General features: G+C 47.8%; 1 protein-coding gene across 2 annotated transcripts; it reads right to left on the bottom strand.

The window, feature by feature from the left end:
- Positions 1–236: 236 nt before the first annotated feature.
- Positions 237–27932, bottom strand: LOC126531829 (trans-1,2-dihydrobenzene-1,2-diol dehydrogenase-like). 2 transcript variants are annotated; one of them, XM_055071503.1, is made up of 7 exons: positions 27737–27932; positions 24569–24680; positions 22905–23068; positions 22236–22521; positions 20097–20221; positions 11332–11482; positions 237–424 (listed from the first exon to the last, which is right to left on the bottom strand). In XM_055071503.1, the coding sequence occupies exons 1-7, from the start codon at positions 27830–27832 to the stop codon at positions 330–332; spliced, it is 1029 nt and encodes a 342-aa protein (XP_054927478.1). In that variant the 5' UTR covers positions 27833–27932; the 3' UTR covers positions 237–329. The 2 variants fall into 2 exon arrangements, with proteins under 2 accessions (XP_054927478.1, XP_050035525.1); XM_050179568.2 differs by having other exon boundaries at positions 22269–22521; positions 27737–27930.
- Positions 27933–27964: the final 32 nt, after the last annotated feature.

Below are 27964 nucleotides of genomic sequence, written 5' to 3'. Positions count from 1 at the left end.
AATGTATTCATTACATCCGACCCGCGTTTGAGTTGTCATTCTTTAAGGGAGTAACTCGCACATTCTTCTCCGATGACCTTCCCGAAAGTACTTTCTGGGGAATCCTGTGGTAGGGTCCGGGCGATTAGGACGTCGTGCGGGAATCTCGGAGTGTCACGGACCCTCGACGTACGGATATCACCCCAGTCTGGTCAACAAGAAATGGCTAGACAGACGGAGCGATTGAAGATCGGGAGTCCTTTTCCAATGAAATTTATTATTTTGTTTGTCTCTTTCCTCTACAGCGATCCATTTATGACTTGCAGAGGTTTACGCGGTAGTCCGCGAAGTTAGTACTTCACACCAATCTGTTTAAGAATTTCATCCAAAACGGACGCAATAAGGATCGAGTCTTTGTGTGGCATTAGCGGGCTCTCCTTGGCGCCTGCGGGAAAAGTAAAAAAAAATGGTTTAATTACCAGCTTTACAGTGAAAGTTTTCTGCAAGTACCTTTAGTGGTTTCTTTACGAGTTCAGAAAAGTATCTGTTTGCAAGAACAAACAGGTCAGCTTCATGCGCCTTGAAAGAGATTGGCTGTATCTAAACTAATTTATCAATGAAAGAACGCTTTGATAGCGGTGCTAAGTGTAAACAAAGTAGAAAAAAGCGATTAACTTCAATCTTTACTTAACCTCTTATTGCCTTATATAGGGAAATACATTTTACCTATATTTAATTTTTGTGTGTGTGTATGGGATTGCTGCATTTAAATTTGCTTTACATTTGCTACTCTATAGATGAAGATCGCGGGATTTCTGCGAAAAAGTGTGAAATGATATTATATTGCAGAATAATGTTCTTTTAATCTCATGGTTTCATGTCCTTGAAAAATAAAGTATAACTGTCGCTCGTCGTGAGGCAGAATGTAAAATAGTTTGTATCGCAGAAACTACGACTCCAGTTTGAGCAGCTGAAATGCTGCTGACACGCACGTTGCTTGAAGTGTCCAGCTTAGTTGAAAACTTCGTGTGCAGATCATTGTTTCCCAAGCAAGAGATGGTGACGCGCTCACATCTTTCTGCAGGACAACTATACATAATGCCAGGCACGGATTTTGTTTAGGCGTACTTTTTGTTTTATTTAGGTGCTCGTAATCTGTATGTCGTGTGATTGTGATACCCGGTTACAGGAAAGTGTTTTACCCTATAGACAACCTGATAAGTGCACGAATGAAGACAATGGACGCAAAGGAGGACTGTAATTTGACGTGAGGATCACTCATTCATTGTAAAGGAGTGCAAACAGACGGACTCAGTGTTAACACCCGGACACCACAAGCACTGCTGATACTGGTTTATTCGAACGATCATCATATACGTATATACAGGAAAAGAGCGAAGCTGCAAGGGAGTAGCTGAAAAAGAAAATGGGAAAATTGACATATGTCACGTGCCGTTAAGGAGCGAGGTTTCGCATTCTCAAAGCGATATGGATGGGCAACTCACCCATGCATCGCAGCTCTCGTTAATAATAACAATAAAAAAAACCTCAGTGCCCTTCCACTCAGCGAAGAAGCATGACCAGCGAAGCTGTGCATGTGGGCCCCTTAATGGCGAACTGCACTTCCGCCGCTGGTCAGCCCGGCACTGTACTATCTTCGGGATCGGCCCACGTATGGGGAGTTCTTACGGCTGCTTCACCCCCGCCTCGGGTAGGCCCGGTATTTCACCATCTTCGGGATGGGCCCACGTGTGGGGAGTGCTTAACACCTGCTTCACCTCCGCCGCAGGTCGGCCCGGCATAGCACCACCTTCGGTGTGGGCACACGTATGGCGAGTGCTTAACGCCTGCTTCACCCCCGCCGCGGATCAGCCCGTCATTGCACGATCTTCGGGATAGGCACACGTATGGAGAGTGCTTACGGCTGCTTCACCTCCGCCGGGGGTCGGCCCGGCATTGCACTATTTTCGGGGTCGGTCCACGTATAGAGAGCGCTTACGCCTGCTTCACCCCCGCCGCGGGTAGGCCCGGTATTTCACCATCTTCGGGATGGGCTCACGTATGGGGAGTGCTTACGGCTGCTTCACCCCCGCCGTGGGTCGGCCCGGTATTTCACCATCTTCGGGATGAGCCCACGTATGGGGAATGCTTAAACCTCCGACGCGGGTCGGCCTGGCCTAGCACCACCTTCGGCATCGGCCCATGCATGGCGAGTGCTTAACACCTGCTTCACCATCGCCGCGGGTCGGACCGGCATTGCACTATCTTCGGGTTCGGCCCACGTATGGGGAGTGCTTAACGCCTGCTTCACCTCCGCCGCGTGTCGGCCCGGTATTTCACCATCTGCGGGATGGGCCCACGTATGGTGAGTGCTTAAAAATCCGACGCGGGTCGGCCCGGCCTGGCACCACCTTCGGGATCGGCACACGTATGGCGAGTGCTTAATACCTGCTTCACCTCCGCCGCGGGTCGGCCCGGCATTGCACTGTTTTCGGTATTGGCCTACGTATGGGCAGTGCTTAACGCCTGCTTCACTTCCGCCGCGGGTCGGCCCGGCATTGCACCACCTTCGGTATGGGCACACGTATGGGGAGTGCTTAACGCCTGCTTCACCCCCGCCGCGGGTCGGCCCGGCATTGCAGCACCTTCGGGTTCGGCTCACGTATGGGGAGTGCTTAACGCCTGCTTCACCTCCGCCGCTGGTCGGCCCAGCATTGCACCACCTTCGGGATCGGCACACGTATGGGCAGGACTTAACGCCTGCTTCACCTCCGCCGCGGGTCGGCCCGGTATTGCAGCACCTTCGGGATAAGCCCACGTACGGGGAGTTTTTTGCTTACCACGCCAAGAACAAGAAAATTTCCTTGGGCGGTAGAGGTATACAGCTTCGCTGTAAAAATGGTTCAGCAACCTCCCTGCCTCTCTTGTGATTGTTAGCATACAGAACTTATGTGCACTCAAATGACGGAACACATCCACATTTTGCGCAATGTGCTTACAAATGTAATCGCAGCGCTGCTTTCAGCGCATTGCAGTGCTCGCGCAGGCGTACTATCGGCGTCAAATGAAACGCGAAAAGCAGAGTGCGTGGCTGAAGCATAACTGGGGAAGGTATATAGTCATCACCATTGACAGGCGCGCACATTCGTTTTGACAGCACTGCGCGATGATGCTGGCCCTATACTGCGATATTTTCGTTTCTTTTCCGGTTCTGTTCTATTTAAATGCTAGAAAATATAAAAAAGGCTCGGTAGTTGTTACACTCTTGTAACACAGGAAGGCGAAAGCCTGCTGTACATTTGGTAACATATGAAGTTAATCGCCTTCGACTGAACGTGGCATACAGGAACAATTATCTGTACCGCATAGGACTTACCACTAACCCATACTGTGATAACTGTCGGAACTTAGAGACAATTGAGCACATATTACTAGAATGTCCCGCGTACCGCGACGAGAGACAATTTTTTGAGCACCAAATGGACATGATTTGCCACGAACCGTTAACGTTACCGAGCATCTCAGGTCCAATGCCCGGCCCTTCAAAACAGCGACGGCTTTGGGATTTATTGTTCAAATACCTGACAGAAATTGGTCTAATAGGGAAGCTTTAGAAATTGCACGCTTCCTATACAAAAGCCTAAATTTACCCGCCATGTCACCTGTATATATTAGTATCAGGTCCACTCGGACATTTCATATTTATTTTTATCCTCTTTTTCTCCCACTCTCTTCTGGAATCTTTTAATCCCATTCCCCATCCCTATACAGAGTAGCATGCCAGCGGTTATATACGCGCCGGCAAAATTCTCTGTTTTTCTAATAAAGAGCCCTCTCTCTCTCTCTCTCTCTCTCTATACAATCGGGGTTAGACTTCTTTGTAAGACACATTCGTAATGCATTAAGGCATACTATCAGGGCTAGACTCCTTGCAAGGCATAACGAGCCGCATCGGGAAGCACACGTGCGGCACTAGCGCGACCTCCTCACGGCACGCGCTTCTTCCGCAGTGGCGTACTTGCGCGGCCGTCCTCGCGAGCCGCAAGAGCGTGCACGCTCCTGCATCGCTCGCCGCCGACAACCGCCGCCGCCGCCATTACGACTATGACGTCAATGGGCAGAGCGCACGTGCCCGCTTTTCTGCGCAACACCTGGTGCGACAGCATTTACTAAACATAAAACTTGACCGACATTGAGGACTGTTTATATGTGGTAATGCGAAAGCGTTATACCGCCTGTAGACCTTGGAACGTCATCAACGCGCTCGTTTTATACGCTCAAAGTGGCGCTACCTCCTCCGCACCGTCACGTTCACCGCCCAATTGCGCACACACTATAGTCAGCGAGATGGCTGCGACGTGACGCGTGCAATCAGGCACGCAGCAGGCACACGTTTGGCAAACCGGACTCGAGGAACAGCCGCGGTTTCAGGGAAGCGTGCGCGTCTCGCACCCCGGTGGGCCCGGGCTCGATTCCCACCGTAGACCGAAATGTACCAAATTTTCTTTTCGAAGCAATTCGTTTACATTATTTACAGGAACCTCCCTGAGAAATGTGACGTCAATCCGAGCATTTCTAACGTGTTTGTACTCTTAGCGGCATCGACCATTTTTCGTCACGGCACAGTTTCGCCAAGGGCACCGCAAATATGGTAACCTGAGGCCTTCGCCTTAATAAAAGAAAGCATAAGCTAAAATATCGCCAGTTCTTATGGCGAGTATTATTGAGAAGTGCGGCGAAAACCATATGTGCTATCGGCGTCAAATGAAACGCGAACAGCGGTGCGCCTGCTACAATTTGCGCCGTCATCTTTTCTCGCTTTCAAATACAGGAGCGCGAGAATAGAAACGAAAATATCGCAGTTTAAGGGGAGCATCATGGCGCAGTGCGGCCAAATCGGGAGTGCTGACAAGGAAATTTATTGACCCGTAGGCACGCTTACAACTGTGGTATGAACGAAAAGTACAATATAAAGTACATCACATGCAATACATCATACTTGATGAAAAACAAAACAGATTAACAAATGAAATAATAAATGGTGTCTACTTGACACTGGCTTTGCCACACACAACAACAACAACAACAAGAACAACAACAAAACTCATTACCGCATCCACGCAAAAGCATTATTGTCAGCCTCGAATTTATGAAAGGTACCCGGGGCACATACAGATACAGTATGAACTCAGGCAACAGAATTGAGCGTTATTCTGGCTGTAGAAAGACTTTGCCTCGGGAGACGGTTATGTACCGCGTAGACCAGCGGCGAAGAAACTCGGCTTCACCGAGTTTGAACAACTGTTCTTCAAGATGACCCCATATTATCACCCGTAGTTTCCGCATTCTGGGGTACATTGCTCTATTTGACTGCCGAGATCGTTCTGCGATGTTACGGAAGCACCACAAAATGTAGCTAGCGCTGTAGTAGACGAGACTCGCAAACCGATCTCGGCGCTGCGGCGGCCGCACGATGGATATTCCGAACATTCTTGCAACTAGCTTCCAAAAGGTGCGTGCTACAACGCAGTCCTTTACTACATGCGCGTTGGTCTCTGTTTGTGCGCAATATATGCATTTATCATTCGCCACCATATGCCAGCGTTCAAGCCTGTCTCTTGTAGGTAGAATGCCCCACTGATATTGCCAATGAAAATCCTTCACTTGAGAGGGCAAATCAGGTGAAAGCACAGCTGTCCATGTTTGTGTAGTAGCTGTCCGTGGAGGTACAGCTGTCTCACACAACATTTCAGAAAGCCTGGAAACTGGTGTCGCACGCCACTTTGTAATTCTTAGTTGTACAAGCTGGCTTTGCAAGCGCGCAGCCGCCGCATACTGCGGTGCTGGCGTTACCGCCGTCGGAAGCAAGTTGCCTGTACTCTGCGGCATAAGCGTTCGACGGTAATGGCCCAGCCAATAAAGGAGCAGTGGCCTACCAGGGTACTCATCATCATCAAGTAGATCACATGTACTCTTAGTGCACAACAGCCTACCGAATGTAACTATGCACGGCAAGCTCCATCCTCCGCTGGATTTTGCCAGACGCAGAAATTGCTGCGCTACGTACTGCGACTTGTTTAGCCAGAACCACGAGAAAATAAGTGAGTTTATTACTCGTACTGTTGGTGACGGCGGGAGAGCTACCCTTGCAGCAAACCACAGTTTACTGCACAATACGTTCTTAATGAAGAAAGCCCTTTCTGCCAGCGGCAGTGGCGACGCAGTCACTGCTTCTGACTGTTCTTTAATGGAGCTGACAATGTCTCGCCACGTGTGAGGTGAAACACCACTTGTACAAAATTTGATACCTAGTATTTGCATATGCTCGGTCTGTTTAATGTCCCCTGGTAGCGTTATTTCGCCGCGACCTAAATTTAATGCTTCACATTTTCTCATATTTATTTTGCCCCCTGACATTGAAGCATATTGATTATAAATACGAAATACCTCTACAAGACTGTCCCCATCCCGTAAAAACAAAGTGATGTCATCCGCATACGCCGATACTTTTATGCACCCGGATCCCGGCATAGGAAGACCTCTTATGAGCGGGCTCTCGCTAAACTGCCTTAACAACGGGTCAATCGCAAGCACAAACAATATGGGTGACAAAGGACAACCCTGCCGCACTCCCCTTGTCACATCAAATCTAGGTGTTAAAATGCTGTTAAGCAGTAGCTCAGCTGTTGTTCGCGAATACAACATCCGCAGGATGTCTACAAACTCTTCAGGGAAGTTATAGCATCGTAAAACCTCAAATAAGTACTGGTGTTCTAAGCGGTCGAACGCTTTGGCTTGGTCCAAGCTTACTAATACTCCTGAAGCTTCACGCGCTGTTGTGTATTGTATGATATCACGTGTTAAGTTGAGAGACGAAAATATACTCCGACCCGGCACGGAACATGTTTGATGTACACTGACTATTTTCGGCAATAATATCTTCATGCGATTTACGAGAAGGGTTGTCAATATTTTATAGTCTGTGTTGAGCAGCGTTATAGGCCTCCAGGATGAGGGTTCTGCAAGGTTGGAATCTGGCTTTGGCAAGAGCATTACGCGGCCCCGATTAAACGATTTAGGAATACCTTCCCGTGCAAGAATGCCGTTAAGAAGTGACACTAAGGCAGTGCCTACTTCCTCCCAGCAAGATCGGTAAAATTCGACTGGTAAGCCATCTGGACCGGGTGTTGATCCGCTGTTCATACATCGTATAACATCAAAAACTTCTTGCAGATTTGTTGGAGACAATAAATTCTGGCCTTCTGTATCTTCTACTTGAGGTAGGTTAGCGCAAAAGTCTGAAATCTCTTCACTCAATAGCTCTGCATTATAAATCTTTTCCGATGAAAATGCGTCTGAGAACCAGTTCCGAAAAATTCTTTCGATATCTCGCTTCGCACCGCTCTCTGTGCCATCTTCTATTATAACCCTTTCAATAAAAGAGCTGCCATTCTGCCTCCTGCTGGACGCACGAGCCAGCCGCAGTACCTCAGGGTCGGAAATTGGCCTGTTGGTCATCCACGCCTTTGCAGAGGTGCGAGAGTACCAGCTCATAAGTCTATGGTAGCGTTCACGCTGATGATCTAGGTATTCGCGCATTAACTGTGTTTGGGAGTTACCGTCTCGTACTATTCTTATCCTTCTCAGGCACTCACAAAGCTGTTCGGTCTCTTTTCTCTTTCTTTTCCTGCTAGCTGCTATGCATACTGACCTCCACCTTTCCTTTAATGTATCCCACGCTTCGATATTGCATTCATAATCGCAAACTGTTGTAGCTACTGACGCTTTTAGTTCGGTTAGAGTCGCCTGGTCACGCAAAGAAGCAATGTCTAGTCTCCACATGTCAGTGCGTTCACCTGGCCTTCCTTCGAGGTTCAATATGACAGCGAAAGGGCGATGATCTGAAATGTACCCGGCGTCCGCGGGGAGATCGAGGATGCTGCACTGGACAATTTGCGTTGTTAATTCAGGGGGGAAATACATTCGATCTAGACGACATTGCGATTGCCTTTGCTGCCATGTGGCGCCAAAACTTCCGCCATGCATATGGACCCAGGCATCCGATAAATTGTATTCTTTCACTATACGAGATAATTCAGTTGCGTGCGTATTGGAAGCGTATTGTCGTGGCCCTCGTGAGTCGCGCATGGGGTCGAGCACACAGTTAAAATCGCCAACGATATAGAATGGGTGGTTGTCTAACAAAAAAGGGGAGAGTCTCGCAAAGAAGTCATTGCGGTCTGACCGTACGGCGGGTCCATAGACATTCAATGCCCGAACTTTTCTCTCACCCCAGAAAAAATCAAAAGCTATTACACGACCTTCCAAGTCAAAAAGGCGGTGACTTCCATGTAGAAGCACCCTACGAAAAACTACCACTCCTACACCACGACATCTCCCGGGGCTATATGAAAGATAAGCTTTAACAGAAAATTCATCGCAAAATCTTTTAACTTCCTGCTTGTTTCTCAAGTTACACTCCTGAAGAAACAGGAGGTCGACTTTTTTCTCGCGAGCGAAATGAATTACTTCCCTCTGCTTATCTATGCTACGAAATCCTTGTGCGTTAGGTGTCATTATGTGCAAATACATGGTGAGTTAGTTGCGTACAGAAATAGACTAAGACAAATGGCTTACCACATGCTAGTTGCGAACTGAATCGGCGTCCTGCATCAGTGCAACAACCAGAACACGGCAAAGTCAGCAATTACTTAGGAGTATCACAGCGGCGAACGCGAAACGGGCACTGTTCATGTTCTTCACACAAGTTAGCCGGAAGCAAGCTGATTACTAAAATACCGAGGTTGCAGACGCTCGCACAGGGACGGGAACGTGATGTCTGCGCCAAACACCGTTCCGTCAACGCTGCCTGAGCTTCGTAGCGGGGAGTAGAGGAAAAGCAGCCCTTACGGGCAGCAGAAGCAGTGTAAGGCGCCATTGTTAGTACGTCTCCGAATCGGAGACAACGTCCATGGTAGTGGTGTCTCGTGGCATTTTCTTGCATTTCTTGGAGGGTGTCGCCATTGGTTCTGATGACGTAGAGCTCTCTGAAGAGAGCATTCTCTTGGCTTCTTCAGACGCTGTTTGCGAGCGCGTGCGTCTCTCATTCACCGCTGTACTAGTACCACTCGCAAGCGCGGTTGTTGTCTTGGCAACAGGCGTGATCCTCGACGGACCGGCCGAAACTTCGGGGAGACCGCGATGGCGTCCATCCGCGTTCTCGCTAGCGTTCGGTGTTGTAGCACATGCAAGGAGCCGTTCCCGCTGTGATAGCGTAGACTGGGCGTCTAACGTAGGCTCCTCATCATCTTCCGTGGCAGACGACGCCAATGTGGCAGGTGGCGTCTCGTTGCTCTCTTCGTCAGTAGAGGGAGAAGACGCAGCGTCGCTGGCATCGGGGGACGCAGGCGTCGGCGCCTCTGGGGCACTTCCTTTTCCTGCTTGATCTGTGGCTTGCGTCTGTACTGCGTCTTCAGATGTATTCTCTCCCAGTCGTGGCTGGGCGGGCGTCACTGGTTTCACTGCAGCAGCATACGAACGTGGCAACACACAGTCAACGGTGGCGTGCTCGCCATTACAACGTCTGCATGGCGCGTTGCACGTTGCAGTCGCATGGCCAAAAATGGCACATCGGGCGCATCGAGCTGATGTGCAGGTGGCCCCAAAATGACCTTCTTCTCCGCACTTGGAGCACACTCTCTTCATTCCTTTGTATTCCAGCATTACCCGAAAGCCAGTCACCATGATGAAATTCGGTGGGGGTTTTACCATCTCGAGCTTGACCAGGCGGCTGCCATTGCTGATGTCCGTCCTGTCCTTGAAAACAACGTCGGAAACGCCTCGGCACTTCCCATACGGTGCAAGTGCAGCAATCAGGGCGTCGTCACTGACACAGGGTGGAAGACGATAGACCGTCACATAAACCACTGGAGTGCCCATGCGTTCCAGCGGTACGACCTTGTTGGCGAGCAGCAGGGAGCCTTTTGCCGCCATCTTGGCTGCCTGAGCCGCGGAGCGAACAGCTGCCAAGAACTTGTTGCCGCCGTGATGTTGCAGATACTGCAACCCTCCGGCACCTACGACTTCTTCGATGGAGTCGATGATGGCGTCAACCGGCGTCGAAACCGGTACATTGAAGAGAAAGCACTGGGCTTTCGTTGGACGCTGAGCAGGCGCTGGTTTGTCCATAGCTGATTCACCTAAGCAACCACGACGCAATGCGTGGCGCCCAGGCTGATGACACACACGAAAAAAGCACAGACAAGTTGCGAGAACAAAATCGCTATCGGCGTCAAATGAAGCGCGAACAGCGGTGCGCCTGCTGCAGTTTGCGCCGTCATCTTTTCTCGCTTTCAAATACAGGAGCGCGAGAATAGAAACGAAAATATCGCAGTTTCAGGGGAGCATCATGGCGCAGTGCGGCCAAATCGGGAGTGCGCGCGTCTCGATGGTGGCACCAATTCAGTTGCGCTTCGGCCGCACTGTTCGCGTCTCATTTGACACCGACAGTAAACCCAAGCAGTGCGAGGTCTGCCCGATGTATACCTTATTAGAGGACAGAAGATTGCAGTAAATCACTCTGCATCAGGAGTTTGTCGACTTATGGAGTTGTCAGTCCATATCGCTTTTAGAATGCGAAATCTCGCTTCCTAAATGCACGGGGGATATGTAAAATTTTCCCCACTTGTTTTTTGTTCTCTTCCTCTCTTTCGGCTTTGCACTTTTCCTGTATATTTATTCCTCGTTCAAATAAACCAGTTTCAGTAGCGCTTGCGGTGTCTAGGTGTTATGTGTCCGTTTGTTTGTGCTCTTTTACAATGAATATGTACCAAATAGCCCAGCTTTCTACTGTTTTGCAGTGGGGATCACTGTTGGGGGCAACAAGTAGTGAGAAACGCGCAAGGAAGTCCGGAGGCAATTTACGTCAAGTGCCAGCATTATCTGTTTTCAATAAAAGCGTCAAGCACTCGTACACACGCGTTCGGCGAATAGCAATAAGCGAGTCCACCTGATCTCACCACGTGCAAAAGTAAAAAAAAAAAAAGAATATCTTATATTAGATGCAAGAATTCTAGTGAATCGCAATTTAACTAAACGCAGATCAAGCCCTGCGATCTTCTCTCCTATGCACGCACGAACTGACACGCGGATGCACAACAACGCACGTGCGTTACATATAAACCGTAATTTTACTATATGTCTTAAAGGCTTTGGGCATAAACGCCAACTTATTCAATCACTAAAAGAAAGAGAGCATTGGTGCGGGTTTAATTAATGCGTTGTTTAGACTTCTGTAAAAACATTCTGTGTGCGCTGAGTAGACCACGAAAGCTATATAAACTGCGATTTCACCTCGAAGCAAGCAGCTTCTGACTTCTTCAGCCTCGTAGCGAAGTCCCGCGCTGAATTCGTAGATTAGTGGCATGCCGACAGGCGCGAAGGGAAAGTCCATCCGTCCAGCCGGCGTCTGCATTCCTCTCGGAGACAGGCTCGGCGGATCCAACTTGAGAGCGACAAAGAGAACGACACAGGATATTCAGCACGAGAGCTCAGTGCGACGCTTGCAAGATCAGCGTCATTACTATAGCCTTCACGAAGCTCCTCTAGAAGCGGCGACTGGAATAGCCGCCAAATGTGTTCTTCGGCTGAAAGCAACCTGAATGAGCTAAGTGGCGTGTCTGCTTACAAGTGATCTATCCTAGAAGGAGGAGGGCAAGGAAGGAAGGAAAGATAGGAAGGTCAACCAGACACACGTACGGTTTTCTACCCTGCACGGGGGAACAGGTTTAAGAGAAGAAAAGAAAAAGGAGAGGGAAGGAAGAAGGCACTCTCAGTGTGAACACGGGCTGTTGTCCATCACTTCACGCCTACAATTGCATGGTCACTGAGGTCAGTTGATTTCATGAATTGTAGCAGCGCCTGCGTCGCTTTGTAAGCCTGCGACGCGTGCGGCCATGGTCCGAGAATCTTAGTCTCTGAACATGGTCTGTTCTCTAATCGGTTTAACACCCTCCGAAGAACGTTGTATTCGACTTCATAGAGGTTACAAAAACACAGCGCGTGCTCGATTGCCTCTTCACAGTTGCATGAGTCACAGATATGTGTGTCCGGCATTCTAAAAAGGAATGAGTAGGTTTTCTTAAAAGCCACCTCTAACAAGAGGCGGCACAGTAAAGTTGCATCACGGCGGGAGAAGGTCGATGGAATCTGCATCTTCAATATAAGACCCAGCCGGTGGAGAGGGCAGTTGGAGAAAATCTGGGTGTTCCACAAAGTTTCAGTGTTTTGAGCTAGTAAACGAAGACCCATCGCAGCGTCTGTCCTTAATAAGAGTATAGGAACTGTCAGGGTTTCCTTATGGGCGGACCGGGCGGCCTCATCAGCAAGGTCATTTCCGATGATGCCGCAGTCCCCCGGAAGCCATGGGAAGATGATTTCATGCCCGTTTATGAGGGCTTGGTGGAGAATCTCTCTGGTCTCAAACACCAGTTGTTCATGGGTCTTGCGTCGTAAGGCTGACTGCAGAATGATGGGCTGCCTTGGAGTCACGAAAAGCGGCCCGATTTCAAGGTTTTGCTTGTGCGGTGTAATTAACAGCGGCACGTAGGGCGGCATGTTCTGTTGCCGTAGAGGTCGTAATAAAAAAAATTATATGTGGGAAACTATAAACTTAATTGCGACTTGTCAGGCCGGGATGATAACAGTGCCTGTTGAGCTGGTGGCTGAGACAGATCTATCGGCGTATGGTATGGTATGGTATGAAGAACTTTATTTAGGTCCTGAGGGATCAGTCTGGGACTGATGCGGGCCGCTCCCACGTCGGTACAGAGAGGCCGAGCCCCTCTGCCGTCACACGGGCCCTCTGGACAGCCCTGAGTTGGTCCGCCAGCACTTCACTGTGCAGCATCCGCTGCCGCCACTGTTCACCTCGAGAACCATCACAGGCCAACGCCAAGCAGCGCCAAAGCATATGTTCTAAATCGAGCAAACCCCCACACTTACTACAATAGACTGAAACCCCGCAGTCCGGATTAATTTTATTCATGATGACCGGGTTAGGGTACGTTCGTGTTCTTTATTCAAAAGTTTTTTTCAGTGATGACCGCGTCAACTGACGTAGAACCACTGTTGAGTGACGGGCCTTCGTAATTCCCGGAATCGTGAGGCATACTTGTGGCTGTTGTAGGCACCACAGGGGTAACTGTGGTCTTGCTGCTGATGTAAAGCCCGACGGAAGGTAGTCTTAATGTGTCGAAACAAGTTTTGAAAATGTGACTTGAGGTCTTTGTGCTGGCCAATCAGCAATATAGTGACTGGGTACGCGACAAAGATGTCGAATGTGTGCTCTAAGGTTGTCAATCGTTAGAACCAAGTAGACTCTAGCAATTATGATAGTCACATGAATGGAGGCGCATTTTTGTACTCCAAGACATGTCCGTAGAGCCTGGCCTTGCAGGCTTTAGAGTGTACGAATATTGGTTTTACACGTGTTCGCCAAAACCGGCAAGCTGTGTCGTAAAAAACCCAGAAACAGTGCTCTGTACAGCTGCAGCATGGATCGTACCGACGTGCCCCCGGTTTTTCCGCACAGGAACTTCATCATATGTACAATCGAAATTAGTCTCGCCTTCAGGTAGATGCAGTGGTGGCTCCATAAAAGGTCCCTGTCAATAATCACACCTAAGAAGTGGTGAGACTTCTGGTATGTGATAGCCTGGCCATTGAGAGAAACAGGGTACAGTGCCATGGGTTTGCACGTAAACGTGATTAACGCGCATTTTTCGATGGACACACTAAGGCCTTGCTTGCGGGGATACGAACAAGTTAGGGTGGCTGCCCGCTAAATTCTTGCGCGCTCTTGAAGACGAGTCACCGCAGAAGATCCAGGAAAAATGTCATCAGCGTACATTGATGGGTGAGCTGTCTTGGGTAATATTTCAGCAAGGCCAACCATAGTTAGGTTCAAGAGAATATGACTCAATACCCCGCCCCGTGGGACCCTTCCGCACGTATGATAGTTGGCATGCGGGCCATCTTCGGTCTGCACAAAAAGGATCTACTGAAACATTCGGCCACCGATTCCAACAGCCTCCAATGACTCGAGGATCGCTTCGTGCGTGACATTATCGTACGCCCCTTTCATATAAAGAAAGAGCGCGACTAATATGAACTTGAGGCATTTTTGTTGTTGTATGAACGCTGCGAGGTCAATAACATTGTCTACTGATGACCTGCCTCGCCGAAAGCCTGTCATGGAGTCAGGATACACAATGTGGCGCTCAAGATGCCATTCTAATCGTGTAAGGATCATATTTTCCATTACGTTCCCTATGCAGCTTGCCAAGGCAGTAAGGGGGTCGAAAGGCGGCTTTCCTAGTTCGAGTAGTGGTACGAGCCTACTAATCTTCCATTGCTGAGGAACGATGCCGTCATGCCATGAGCGGTTGTAGTAATTCCGCTGTTCTTGCCTGGCCTCTTGTTCAAGATCTGCAAAAACTGCATAGGTGAGGCCGTCGGGCCCTGATGAAGATGAAAGTCGAGAAACAGCCAAAGAGGCGTCCAGTTCTTCCCTAGTAAATGGAATTTTGATTACTGGAACGCGAGACACAGGGACGACACTCCCGGCTTCGGCGTTGGCGGTGATACACACGCCAGCAATCTGCGCACAAAAATCATTCGCGTATGACAGTGATGTAGGGCTAAGGCCATGAAAGGATGCCCCTGTTGCAGAGACGAGCGCAGTCCACGAACAGTCTTCCAGATGTATGAAAGCGGTTTACGAGGGTCCAGTGATTAGCAAAAGGACTTCCAACGTTGTTCCTGCGATTGGTCCAACTGGCGCTGGATTTTATTCTGTGTTCTCCGTGCCATTCTCAGGTCACAAATTGCCTTCGTGCGCCTGTATCTCTTTAGCTCGTCGTCGAAGAGCATTTAGCCTTTCCAGCTCTGAGCAGAATTGGGAGCGGTTCGCTGTCAACGTTAGACGGCATGAAGCTTCTTTCATTGTCTCTGTGATTGTATCCTCCAGACTACGGCAATTGTCTTCTCTGCTTGCATTTTCTATGTGCAGCTTTAATTTAGTCTAGTTGATTCTTCGTACTTCATTCGACGAGGAGGAATTGTTTAGCCCACTTATCTGCAAGTATGTAGGCATATGGTCACTTCCATGTGTTTCTATGTTCGAAAACCACTCAACTTGCGAACTGAAACATCGTGATACCAAAGTGAAATCCAGGCAACTGCTGTACTTAAGGCCTCGTAGGTGTGTAGGACTGCCATCATTCATGACACAAAGTTCGTGATCAGAGGCGAACGACACCAAATTCCTGCCTCTGGAATTGATGGCAGAGGTACCCCACAGTAAGTGATGCGTGTTGAAATCTCCCGTTATAATCCAAGGACCACTGGTCTGTAACAATATGCCTTGAAGTCTATCGCGTTCAAATCTTCCTGACGGGGATAGGTAGACACCAGTGAGGGTGAATGACACTTGCTTCTTCTTACACGTAGGCAGACATTGATTGTTATCATGTGGTTGTACTGCATGGTGGGTATACGTAAAATACGTTCGCATGTACACTACAACTTTGCTGCGCTCCTCGCACGCCGCCTAAAGAAAAGGTTCGTGTCCTGACAATTTAATGTGAGTAAGTACGTTGGGTTCGCAAATAACGATTATGGCAAATCCGATTTGCGACAATATATTGACGGAAGGATGAGATGGGGAACCTCAATCCTATGGTGTTCCACTGTAAAATCAAAGCTTGTCTGACCTCAGTGCGAAATGACAGTATTGGATGAGCCATGGTGTCTACGAAAGGCTTGCGAATACTGGACTTAGAGAATCCAGTACCTGAAGTGCACTCTGAACTGATTGCGTTGTTAGCTTATTGAGGAGCACGCGAATGGCGTTCATCAGTGATTGAAGCATTACGATCACTTGTTTGTCCTCTTCAGGTAGTTTGTCGGCGGGAGGTTCATAATTCGAGGTTGCCGATGTGCACTGCGAATTTGCAGGTGGCTGTGGCTTTGACAACATCGTCCAAGCGGCATCAGCCGCAGCCTCGCTTTTTTCAGCATTCTGTGCTCACTTTCTCCCTTTCTCCTTTTTATATTCCCCTTTCCCCCACCCCCAGTGTAGGGTAGCAAACCGGATACTCTTCTGGTTGACCTCCCTGCCTTTCCTGTCCTTGCTTTCTCTCTCTCTCTCTCTCTAGTTCGTGTCAGCGGCGACCTGTCTGGGCGGCAAGGGAGGTGGAATAGTAATGCATGCGACGGACGCGGTAGAGCTAACGACTTTCTTTAACGAACGTCGGCGTCGATATCGCCGCTTTCTGATGGTTTTACCAGCCTCCAGATGAGACGAATGGTCTCTCGCCATTTTTTTAAGAGAATCAGTTCCTTTTTGATGTTTGTGCAATCCTTTGACGAAGCTTCATGAGGCCCATGACAATTCGAACATTTAAGAACAGTGACCCCGAAATCATCCGCGGAGTGGGTTTCAGCGCAGCAAGAACACACTACTGTATTCTTACACGCGCTTTTCACGTGACCAAGGTTCATGCAATTGAGGCGTTGTAGTGGCTTCGGTACGAAAGGTCGTACATGATGTCGAAAGTGGCCCAACCTTTACATATGAAGGTAGCGAGTCAGCCTTGAATACTATCTTCAAACAACTAGTGTTGCCCAAGCGGGTAACGCTCGCAATGAGAGCAGCTTCACTGGCTGGTTTTACGAGAACTTCCAAGTCGGAGCTGGGAATCGCAGCGTCTACATCGTAGATGACACCGGTGACGACGTCAGAGGCCAGTGGGATGTGGGAATGAACCTTCATTCCGTCCAGATCGGTAACGTTGCGCAGGGTATTCATCCAGCCGCATGCGTGACATCAATCGCCAGTACGTTCTCACGTGTATTCACTTTGATGTCAGTAGTTTCATTCTGCACCAATCCCTCCAGCACCTCCGAAACATTTTGCCTGTGGAGGCGTTTCGTGTTCCTGTCGGGCACAGTAGGAACGAAAAAGATGGCATTGGTCATAAGCCTCCGTTGTGGTCTTTCATTCAATGTGCTCGAGGACGAAGAGGTGCTGGTGTGACGTCTCTTGGCCTTTCGGCTCATAACAAGTTCGAAGTCATCGTTGGAGGGCTCCTCGCTGCTCAGTGAGTAGATTTTCTTTCAATCAGTATTTACTACAGACAATAACATTATTCCCTCCATTCTAACCAGACAGGGTGTAAGCATTGGCAAATTTGACATTACGGACGCTGGCATACTTAATCTTCTGCTTAATATTGACCCTAAAAAAGGCATTGGTCTTGACAACATACATAATGACTTTCTGAAAAGGTATGCGGAATGGTGCAGTAGATACCTCGGTATAATTTTTTGTAAATCACTCACGACTTCACAACTACCGAACGACTGGAAAATTGCAAAGATAATACCTATACATAAATCAGGCGACACAGCAGAAATTTCAAATTTTAGACCCGTTTCATGAACTAGTACTTCCTGTAAGCTTCTAGAGCACATAAGTTTAAAGCACATAACGGTTTTTCTAGAGAGCATTGGCTTCTTGTCTCCCTACCAACATGGCTTTCGCAGTGGTTTCTCAACAGTAACCAAACTAACAGAACTAGTCCACGATATTGCATTTACTGTCAATCATCGCGGCCAGACTGACATGATTTTACTTGACCTATCTAAGGCATTTGATTGTGTATGCCATAACAAGTTATTCGCTAAAGTTGAAAGTGTTGTTGGGAAAGGGCTCCTTTCAGCCTGGATAAAAGAATTTCTAGCCAATCGTTCACAATTTGTAGTCTACGAAAAGATGCTATCTAACACTGTTGCCGTTACTTCCGGAGTTCCCCAAGGCTCAGTTCTTGGGCCATTACTCTTCCAAATCTATATTAATGACATCACAGCTAACAATGGTTGTGATATAAGACTGTTCGCCGACAACTGCGTTATTTATAGTGAAATCACAAATTATATCTACCACATTGCACTTAATACATCCCTCAACACTCTAGCTATTTGGTTCTCTAATTGGCAGATGTCAATTAACGTAAAAAAGTCGATGGCCATGACCGTAACAAGGAAAACAAGACCATCTAAATTTACATATGAGATTAACGGCATACCACTAACTAAAGTTGAACAACATAAATACCTGGGTGTTACATTAACCTCAGACCTCAGGTGGGTTAAACATATTTCGAATATCACCGCAGGAGCATTACGTAAGTTACTCTTCCTCAAAAGAAGCCTTGCGCTCTCTACGACATCAACGAAGCTACTGTCCTACACAACGTCAGTTAGGCCAGTTCTCGAACGTGCAACCACAGTCTGGTTTCCTCATACAACGATTACATAACAATATGAGAGGCAGTACAAAAAAAGGCTATAAGGTTCATTCACAACAAATAGAAACGCGCTGACTCACCGACTAATCTTCTAACGCAGTCTGGATTTCAAACGCTATCTACCAGAGCAAAACACGCTCGCCTGAAGTTCTTGTTTCAGCTTCTTAAAAAGAACTATAAGGTAGATGTGTCCAGGTACATCTCATTTTCTGAGGATCAAAAAACACGTAACAAACATGCGTACACTTTAACAGAATACACATGCAACAACGACACGTTTAAGTATTCATTCTTCCCCCTTACAGTAGCTGAATGGAACCGACTTGATCCTGCTATTACCGCCATCGAATCGTTGTCCGAATTGACCTCACAAGTAGAATCTGCAGTGCGTAAATAAAATTATTTATCATCGCATGAATCATCGTCACAAATTTTGCATTGTGTTGCTTTCGACGTCCCATTTTTCTTTTTCCCTTTCGATTCGTTTCTTCTCACTCTCAAAGTGTATATGCTTTAAGCGCATCTCTTCACACCACTTTAACATTTCTTGACGTGTTAAGTGTTATCTTTCAGTTTGCTCCTATTTCATGTATAACTGGTTACTTGCGTATTCTTCACTGCTAGTATCATGTTAATTAATCGTCATGTGAAAACATGCATTCTTGTTCCTAAACTCGGCTTCCTTCTTATATTGCCATCCTTGGGCAATTGTTTTCTTTTTATTTTCCTTTTTTTCAATTAACTATTCTGCCTAGATGTGTGCTGATATACATGTATACTGTATCGCCCAACTGCCACGCTCTCAAATGAGAGTAGCAGTACTGTAAATAAATAAGGTTGTCCTCGCTGTCAGAGTCACTATGAGGGCCAGTCGGCTTTCTTGACGCGACCGCTGACGTCGCCGAATCTGGCAGACGCCCGAGGTGGTGCACGTCCATCGCCGATGGACAAAGAAGTGACGCCTCAGAGGTACACGTATAATTTCAAAAAAAGAAAGAAAGAAAGAAAAAAAGCAAGAGATACTCAAACAACGTTCTGCCAAGCAGACACTTCGTCGTCGTCCGATTTACCTTAAGTGACTATCGACCTGTATGAGCTTGTTCACGTTAATCGATTATTATTGAACGAATAATGGTTGATCACAGTTGTGATTTACGATGTGGACACCTTTATTACTAAAGGGAGCATCGAGGAAGGAAATACACAAGTTTCCTCAAAGTCCTTATGTTTTAGCTGTGTATGGAAGCTACGCAACGATGCAACGTACATGACAGATATATGAGAGTCATGTTCCGTAGCATTCTGGCACTGAGTTAGCGCTGTTGCGACCAGTCTGCCCACATCTTTTCATAAACCACCATCATCATTATGCTATTGCTACGGAGATTGAACGTGTTGAATGCATGTTTAGTCAAAGCATTGCAGACGTCAGAATAGCATATCTAGCCTTTCCGATTCGAGCTTCAGTTCAAACGTATCAGCAGCTTGTTTTTTTGTTATTATGGGGTTTTACGTGCCAAAACCACTTTCTGATTAGGAGGCACGCCGTAGTGGAGGACACCGGAAATTTCGACCACCTGGATTTCTTTAACGCGCACCTAAATCTAAGTACACGGGTGTTTTCGCATTTCGCCCCCATTGAAATGCGGCCGCCGTAGCCGGGATTCGACCCCGCGACCTCGTGCTCAGCAGCCTAACACCATAGCCACTGAACAACCATGGCGGGTCAGCTTGTTGTTTGCTTACTGTAATGGTTCCATTTGTTCCGACGATTTCTGCTGTCGATGGCATGTTAAAAATAGATGATATTGCGAAAGTGGCAAGGCGGCCGCCGCTGAACATCATTGTGCCGGCAACGACAGTGTCCACACCTGCGAGTACATAACAAAATGTCGGTTGCGCTTTGATGACTTGGTCACATGGTGAAGTACTTATGGCTCCTTCACACCGGCGACTTGAGGAGGTCGCACGACCATTTGCGACTCGCGATCAAAAAGCGACCGAAGGCGACTGATGTTCACACCGGCAGGCCCGGCTGAGCATGACCCGCAAGTCGCAATCCCGGAGATTATCGTTCTCAGCGAGAACTCTCGGAATCTACGCGGAATTTGCCGCGAGGCGGGAGGAGGCCGGATGTAGACGCATGAAAAACCACTTCCGGTGCGCCGCTGATTGGTTTATCAGTTTTGCGACCGTGGTCGCGCGACTGAAAAATCGAGCAGTGAGTGACTGGCCCAAAATGGTCGCTTTTCGACAAAAAATGACCATTTGCGACCATTTGTGACCATTTTAGACTGGTCGCTTTGCGACCACCTTGGTCGCGCGACCCCTGTCAGTCGCCGGTGTGAATGCGCCATTAGAGCTGGAAGTCTTGGTAACGGGAACTCTAATGTGAAAAGACGAGTGAATCAGCGTAGTTTATCGAATAGTGCTCTGACTCGTTACAGTAAAGCCCCTACATCCACGCGGCGGTGGCGCGTAGATGCAGGGGCTTTACGTTACAGTAACAGATACTCGAGGCAAGGGCTCGAGATACGCTACGTAAATTGTGGCTGGTTGCTAGCGTGTACTCTTTGTGCAGATTCCGTGACTTAAATTCTGTAATATAAATGACGTACCGCTATTGAATGCACTTTCAGCGCTACACTTTGAAGGGAAAATACTTTATTTAAAAAAAAAAAAAAACACTCATGCAGGCGCTTCACTGTTCTCGTTTCACAGTACGAAATTTCTCTAGCGTGTTGTCTCTGCAGGTGTTTGTAGATTCTGGTTATTTTTTTGTGTGTGTGGTGGAAAGGGGAGGGTTACGAAAAATGTGGAGCGGTGCTGTTGGTAAGGTTGAAAGGGCTAAGCGCTCTACACAACTTACTCCCAGTATCTTGGATCAAAGTCAACACAGATTAATATCTATAGTTGGCCAACCCAGATATTAAATTTTTTTTTTATTGCGCCTATCTCAGTTTACCAGGTAACGTATATGAAAGGGGCAAGTAATCTCGCTAATGTATGCAGCCATAAAAGGAGACGCGTTAGATTGCGTTCATTTGCATCATATGGTTCATAAGCTTTGGTTCTGCTCCTCACATTCCATGAGCTCTCAGCGTTTGTTGCGAGAACAATGGCGCGCTTTATAAGACGCACTAAGGGTCTATGCAGCTGCACCTTAGGCTGAATATAAGCAAAAGTAGTAATTTTATAAGCTGTACCCTGTCGCCGTGGAGGCGACCGCTACAGATAAATGCCAGCCTGCTCCTGGTGTGGAATGATTTCTTGAAAATCTATTTGATAAAGAGAGAGAGAGAGAAAGGAAGGAAAAGCAGGGAGGTCAACCAGATGCGCATCCGGTTTGCTACCATACAGAGGGGAAGGGGTGTTTGTAAGAAGAGGGAAATAAAACAAAGAGAGACAACACTGAAGGGTGCCGCTTCATGCGGAGGTGCACATCGACACAACAGTCTGTCGCCGAGGTCTGTAGAGGTCTGTAGAGGTCAGTTCATAGGTGCTGTTCTTTACATGGGGCTACACCGCATGGGGAACATATCTGAGATCTATGAAGATATAAGCGAGCACTTTTCTTTTGTCGCCGCACGTAGAAAGGGAAGTGCAAGGACTATTTCTAAGTGTGAACAGGCACTCGTGTTGCCTGTACTTTTTGTGCATGTGTATGTTGGCGCCTACCGTCCATTTAGCAGTACTTCTTGCTCGCAGAGACTCATTGCCTGTCAGTATTCCTGTTGGACGGTATTTATGATTTCCCAAGATGATAAATGGTGGTGGTGGCTGATGTTAAGAAAAATATTGGGGGTGTCAGGCTTCTCCTATAGGGAAGTACAAGGGTGGGGCGTCGGGGGCTGGTTGGGGTGTTATGGGGCTGCGTATATAAACCTCTGTGTCTCTGTGTTGCTGCCAACCACGCACCTTCATCGGTGAAGTCTCCGCTTGCGGTAATTTTAACCGGAAACTCCGGACCAAAAGCCTGCAGGATGAGGTTTGTGGTGTACATGCCCATGGTCAGCACTGCGGAGCCGCCTAAATCCTTGCGGAACACCCGTTGCAGCCCTTGCATCGGGTAGCCTGCGGTCACGTGAACGTAGCGTGGCTCGCCGATAGAACCTCGCTCCAGCTCTTCCTGCAAACGCCGGTACGTCGGCAGGAAACGGCTCCACAGCGCCTGCGATTCGTACGTCGCAACATACGATCTCATAGCGGCTTGATTTTGCCCTTCGACATATGCGCACGTTATAAATCAATTCTTTAGTGTACAATGTCAGAAGAAGTTGCGTACAAAACTATTTGGACCAATAGCCTTTTCGGCTAATATCTGGATATTGTTAGCGAACGGCACAACGCTTAAAACGTATGAGATGTCAGTGGTATTTCCTGTCAGATTAAACCGTGACATGGCACAGATTACGGCAACGTAGTATAGGAAGCGCTTTGCATTACCTCGGAATCACGACTTTGACCGCTCGAGAAAACGGGCGCTCGCTCGCCTATATCCGTACGCAGCAATGCTGCCCTGGAAAGCGTTCGACAGAATGAATTGCGCCTCACCTCCATGAGGAAGAGCCCCTTCTCCTTGGCCACCTCGCATAAGGCTTCGGTGTCTTTTCGGCTGCTGGTCAGCGGCTTCTCGCAGAGCACGTGCTTGCCGCTCTCCAGCAGCATGCGCGAAGTTGCATAGTGGTCGGGGTGCAGGCTGCCCACGTACGCCACCTCTGCCCAAGGCGAATTATGCGGCTGATAACCATGATATGAATATGCGCAGTGGCGTAGCCAGGGAAGGGGGAGCAAGGCACGTGCCCTCCCTCCGTCCCCGGTAAAGTGCGTGCCCAGCCCCACCTTCTCACTCCCACCCCCCAAATTCCTGGCTATGCCACTGAATGTGCGCACTGCATGGGCATGCGGGCAAGTTGTTTATTCACAGTGGACACGTCACAAGCCTCGCTTAACAAACCAGCTGATAGCTCTCGATAACGGCTTGGAAGAACGGGCGATCCTTAATCACATTATCGAACGAGATATAGCGCGGGCGCCAGCAAATGACAGATGATTTTTCTGAATCAAGGACGCTGGGGATACGGTCCCTGGTTTTCTATGTCTACAACAGGGGTCGCAGAGGAGCTGGCTCATTCTAACTGGACACATCCTCACATCCTGCTCAACGGGCCTGTTTCGTTGCAGGTCACACTACGCCGAAGCATGCGGCGCACAAATTTGAATAAACCGCATTAGCAGTCATTGCCCCTCGCGTTGGTGTGGCTCGTGGCATTATACGAATCACGATCGGCTGCCAAAAGCCCCATTGCGTTTACCGCACATTTCAAGTGTCACGTGAGAACAGCTGGAGCCTGCGAGAACTTGATTGCGCTGGCGTTTGCTCTGCAGAACTTTAAACAGGAGGCTTTGGCTCAGTGCAGTTGGCGCTATCTGCACACTGCTGGAACGCACGTATACGAAAAAGTCAAGGCTTTGTTGGCTTTCACAAGTGGCGACGACGTGCTGGCAACTGTGCGGAAGTAGCCAGGGTATATTTCGCAGATGTGCTTATTAAAACGTGAGTTCGATATATATATATATATATATATATATATATATATATATATATATATATATATATATATATATATATATATATATATATATATATATATATATATATATTCACATCGTAAGAAGCCAACAAACACTGACACCAAGGACAACATAGGGGAAATTACGTGTGCTTAATAAATGAAACGATAAATTAATGGAAATTAAAGTGGATGAAAAAACAACTTGGCATTTCGCGAAGGTTGTGGTAGCTCAAGTGGTAGAGCATCGCACGCGAAATGTGAAGGTTGTGGGTTCGGTTCCCACCTGCAGCAAGTTGTTTTTTCATCCACTTTAATTTCCATTCATTTATCGTTTCATTTATTAAGCACAAGTAATTTCCCCTATGTTGTCCATGGTGTCAGTGTTTGTTGGCTTCTTATGATATGCCTAATAAAAATCGGGCCCCTCGGTTAACCCCCTTTTCTTCTCGTTGTATATATATATATATCAATTTTGGAAGTCTTTAGTGCGGCGAAAAGGGCCAAGCAATCGGCTCAGGCCCACGGCATCATGGACGAGGGACGTCGCCCACCTCGGACGATTCCCCCGTCGGCTCATTTACACAAATAAAGTTTATTCCTCCCCCTCTTCCTGTGTGGGAGAAATAGATACCAAGTTCTTACCAACGTCCGGGTCTAACGCCAGCTCTTCGTAGCTGGAGTACGCTTTGCTGATGCTGTGGAGGTCTGCAAACTGTTTAGCCTTCTCGAAGTTCCTTCCTGCAACAGCTACAACCTGGTGGGCGTAGACGGGAATACAATGACTGACATGCTTCAAGCTATTATTGATTGGCACTCGCTGTGCAGCTCCCTGTTCATTCCCGTTATCGAGCACGAAAACCTACGTTAGGACAGCGTGGTCAGTTGTCAGGCAGCACAAGAAAGTCGTGCCTTACTTCTACACGGGCGCTGTCACTCTGAATTGTACATCGAGATGCACAAGTTTGATTTGATTTCTTGATGAATATTCAGATAGGACATTAAGATAAAAAAAGATATAGATAGGCATACACATTATAAGACAAATGAGTCCCTTTGTGGGTTTGCCCATCGCCAATAATGGTCATCTGTCTCGCGTCATCTAAACATTTATAACGATAACTTGACTCCGAAGTAGAGATGAGATAGCATGAGTCACACACACACACACACACACACACACACACACACACACACACACACACACACACACACACACACACACACACACACACACACACACACACACACACACACACACACACACACACACACACACACACACACACACACACACACACACACACACACACACACACACACACACACACACACACACACACACACACACACACACACACACACACACACACACACACACACACACACACACACACACACACACACACACACACACACACACACACACACACACACACACACACACACACACACATACACACACACACACACACACACACACGCACGCACGCACGCACGCACGCACACACACACACACGCACGCACGCACGCACGCACGCACACACACACACACACACACACACACACACACACACGCGCACGCACGCGCACACACGCGCACACACGCGCACACACACACACACACACACACACACACACACACACACACACACACACACACACACACACACACACACACACACACACACACACACACGCACGCACGCACGCACGCACACACACACACACACACACGCGCACGCACGCACGCACTATAGACTAACACTTGAACACATTAGAATAGAAGCAGAAATTATTGAGAAGGCCTGTCCGTTTACTCAGTGCCTTGAGTATGTTTCTCACGACAACATGAGTTTGTAATTAGCGCTCTTCCGGTGCTAGATTCCGCATTTACATTCTTTCTAATGCACATGCGTGTCTAAATTCTCGAATCTTCGCTACCATATCTTGCCCTGATGGGTGTTATCGGCTCACTTTAGTCGTCCGCCGCCGTCCGTCACCGGAATCGTTTGTGAGATATTTATAAGGAAACGAAGCCACAGAACTACAGACTCGCAGAAGGTTGCGAAAGTTGCGGGATCGTTCCCCACCTGCGGCCAGTTGTTTTTCATCCACTTTGATTTCCATTAATTTATCGTTTCTTTGTTTCATTTATGAAGCACAAGTAATTTCCCCTATGTTGTCCTTGGTGTCAGTGTTTGTTGGCTTCTTATGATAGGACTCACAGATTGCCACTCGAAGATTCTTGACTCAGCCACTACGTCTTTGCTACAGCGTGCATTGATTACGGCGCCTGTAGAGCGCGCCCGCGTGTCTACGATTGGCTGACGCCCGCTTCGCTTCTCCTCCTCTCTACTAGATGGAGCTGGAGTCAGCGCCTTCTGTATTTTATGTCAAGTACTGGGCATTTGAAAGTGTGAATGAACAACCCAGAGTCATCAAATAGGAAGTGTCAGAAAAAGAGACGGCAAGCTGAATGAAAAGGATGGACACGAAAAAGACCACGGAGATTTACAAACACGAGAAGAAATAAATCAGGAGGGAAGATCTGTATGATAACGCAAACGGCCTTGCTATTTGAAGCATGAGCTGTCTGTCCGAGGACAAAAAAGCACCTGAGCAAATATTCGCAACAAAATATGGCAGGTGTCTCCTGCACAATAGTCCGGAAAGGACTCGGCACATCGTAAGGAATGCTAAGGTATTCACCCGGCGAAACTTGTAGGGAACTAAGGTGACTGTTTGTGCATGTTGGTAGGACATGAATGCAGCTTCTTGCGACGAGGACGTGCTCGTCCTGTGCGCAAAAAGCTGCATTCTGTAGCGAACGTCCACTTTCCAGAAGCGCCGGGATCCAAAGGGAATAGAAGCGTCAACTGGTTGGCAGTCAAGCTAAGCAAGATGCGCTTGTAGCGGTCATGAAAAAAGATATAGCAGGGAATAGAGTGATAAAAACTGAGTCGCTACATGCACAGGTAACTGCAGAATATAGAGATAGAAGTTTTAATGAAGAATGAAAAGATGAAGGTGAGATAGGCAAAACGCCAGACTGCGCTAGATCTAGTAAAACCCGATTAAATCAAGCAGGCTCGGTGATTATACACGCCATACACTCAAAGTTCTTCGATCGACCAGTCGCGCGGCAATTTCGCGTGCATTTGCGGGCTTCTTTCACGCTCGGAAAAACACTTTTATGTAGCACGTATAGAGAAACAGAAAACTATATCGGGAGTTTTTCATGTCGCTTTACAATTTTCTCATTGACACTTTTCATCTCACTATAATGTTTGAAAAGCTGATTAAGTAATTCAGACTAATTATCTAATTAGGCGGAAGGAAAAAAATAAGTTGAGTATCTCCAAGCAACGGCAAACAGCATTACTTTGGTTCTGTGCAGCTACGTGGCATTCGCATATTTTTAAACTCTAACTAAAGTTAGCTGGGACACCCTGTATATTCAACAATTACCCACCAACGACATGAGAGATTGCTGATGGCATTAACGTCGCCAATCATCCATGAAGAATGGATACACCACCATTTTCTTTGTCAGTCACAACCGTACATGAAGAAACAGACAACAAAGCCCGACAAAGCCAGAGCTGAGGCTTCAATTATAACGCCTGCTTTGTTAAATTCAGTTTTACATTGCAGCAATATGAAGCATTGCGGTGAAGGACTACCGTGCATGCACTACAGGCGCCGCCTAACTTGTTTACTTGTAGTATTGCCACACATTTAGCAGTTTAAAAGGCACTGCGGCAGCGTATGGCGCGCTTTGCAGGAGAAGGCTATGGAAAGGGCGTATACCTTGTGCTCTTCTGGCGACATGCTACGCAGGCAGACAACGAAATCGTGGCTGATACGACCAGCTCCAACAACACCCCATCGAGTCGGATTACTCATGATTTCTTCCGTTCACACTACACTGTGCTCCTTTGCGAAGCAAAATACGCGAGACGTCGATGTTTCGCAACAGGGTCTCTGCGGTTGTTGCAGGCGGTACAGTAATATGGACGCAAGCGAAGCGCCTGATAA

This window comes from Dermacentor andersoni, chromosome 5 (assembly GCF_023375885.2).
Source record: "Dermacentor andersoni chromosome 5, qqDerAnde1_hic_scaffold, whole genome shotgun sequence".
NCBI classification, from domain to species: Eukaryota; Metazoa; Arthropoda; class Arachnida; order Ixodida; family Ixodidae; genus Dermacentor; species Dermacentor andersoni.
Note: the sequence above shows the minus strand (reverse complement) of the source record. Positions and strands in the feature narration are given on the sequence as shown.

Bases quoted from the DNA above. Each gene is read 5' to 3' on its own strand.
- LOC126531829 (XM_055071503.1), bottom strand. From the start codon at position 27,832: ATGAGTAATCCGACTCGATGGGGTGTTGTTGGAGCTGGTCGTATCAGC. The intron at 24,681-27,736 runs GTATACGCCCTT...TACGCCCACCAG, and splicing joins TGTCGCCAGAAGAGCACAAG to GTTGTAGCTGTTGCAGGAAG. The intron at 20,222-22,235 runs GTTTATATACGC...ATGTACTCGCAG, and splicing joins AGCAACACAGAGACACAGAG to GTGTGGACACTGTCGTTGCC.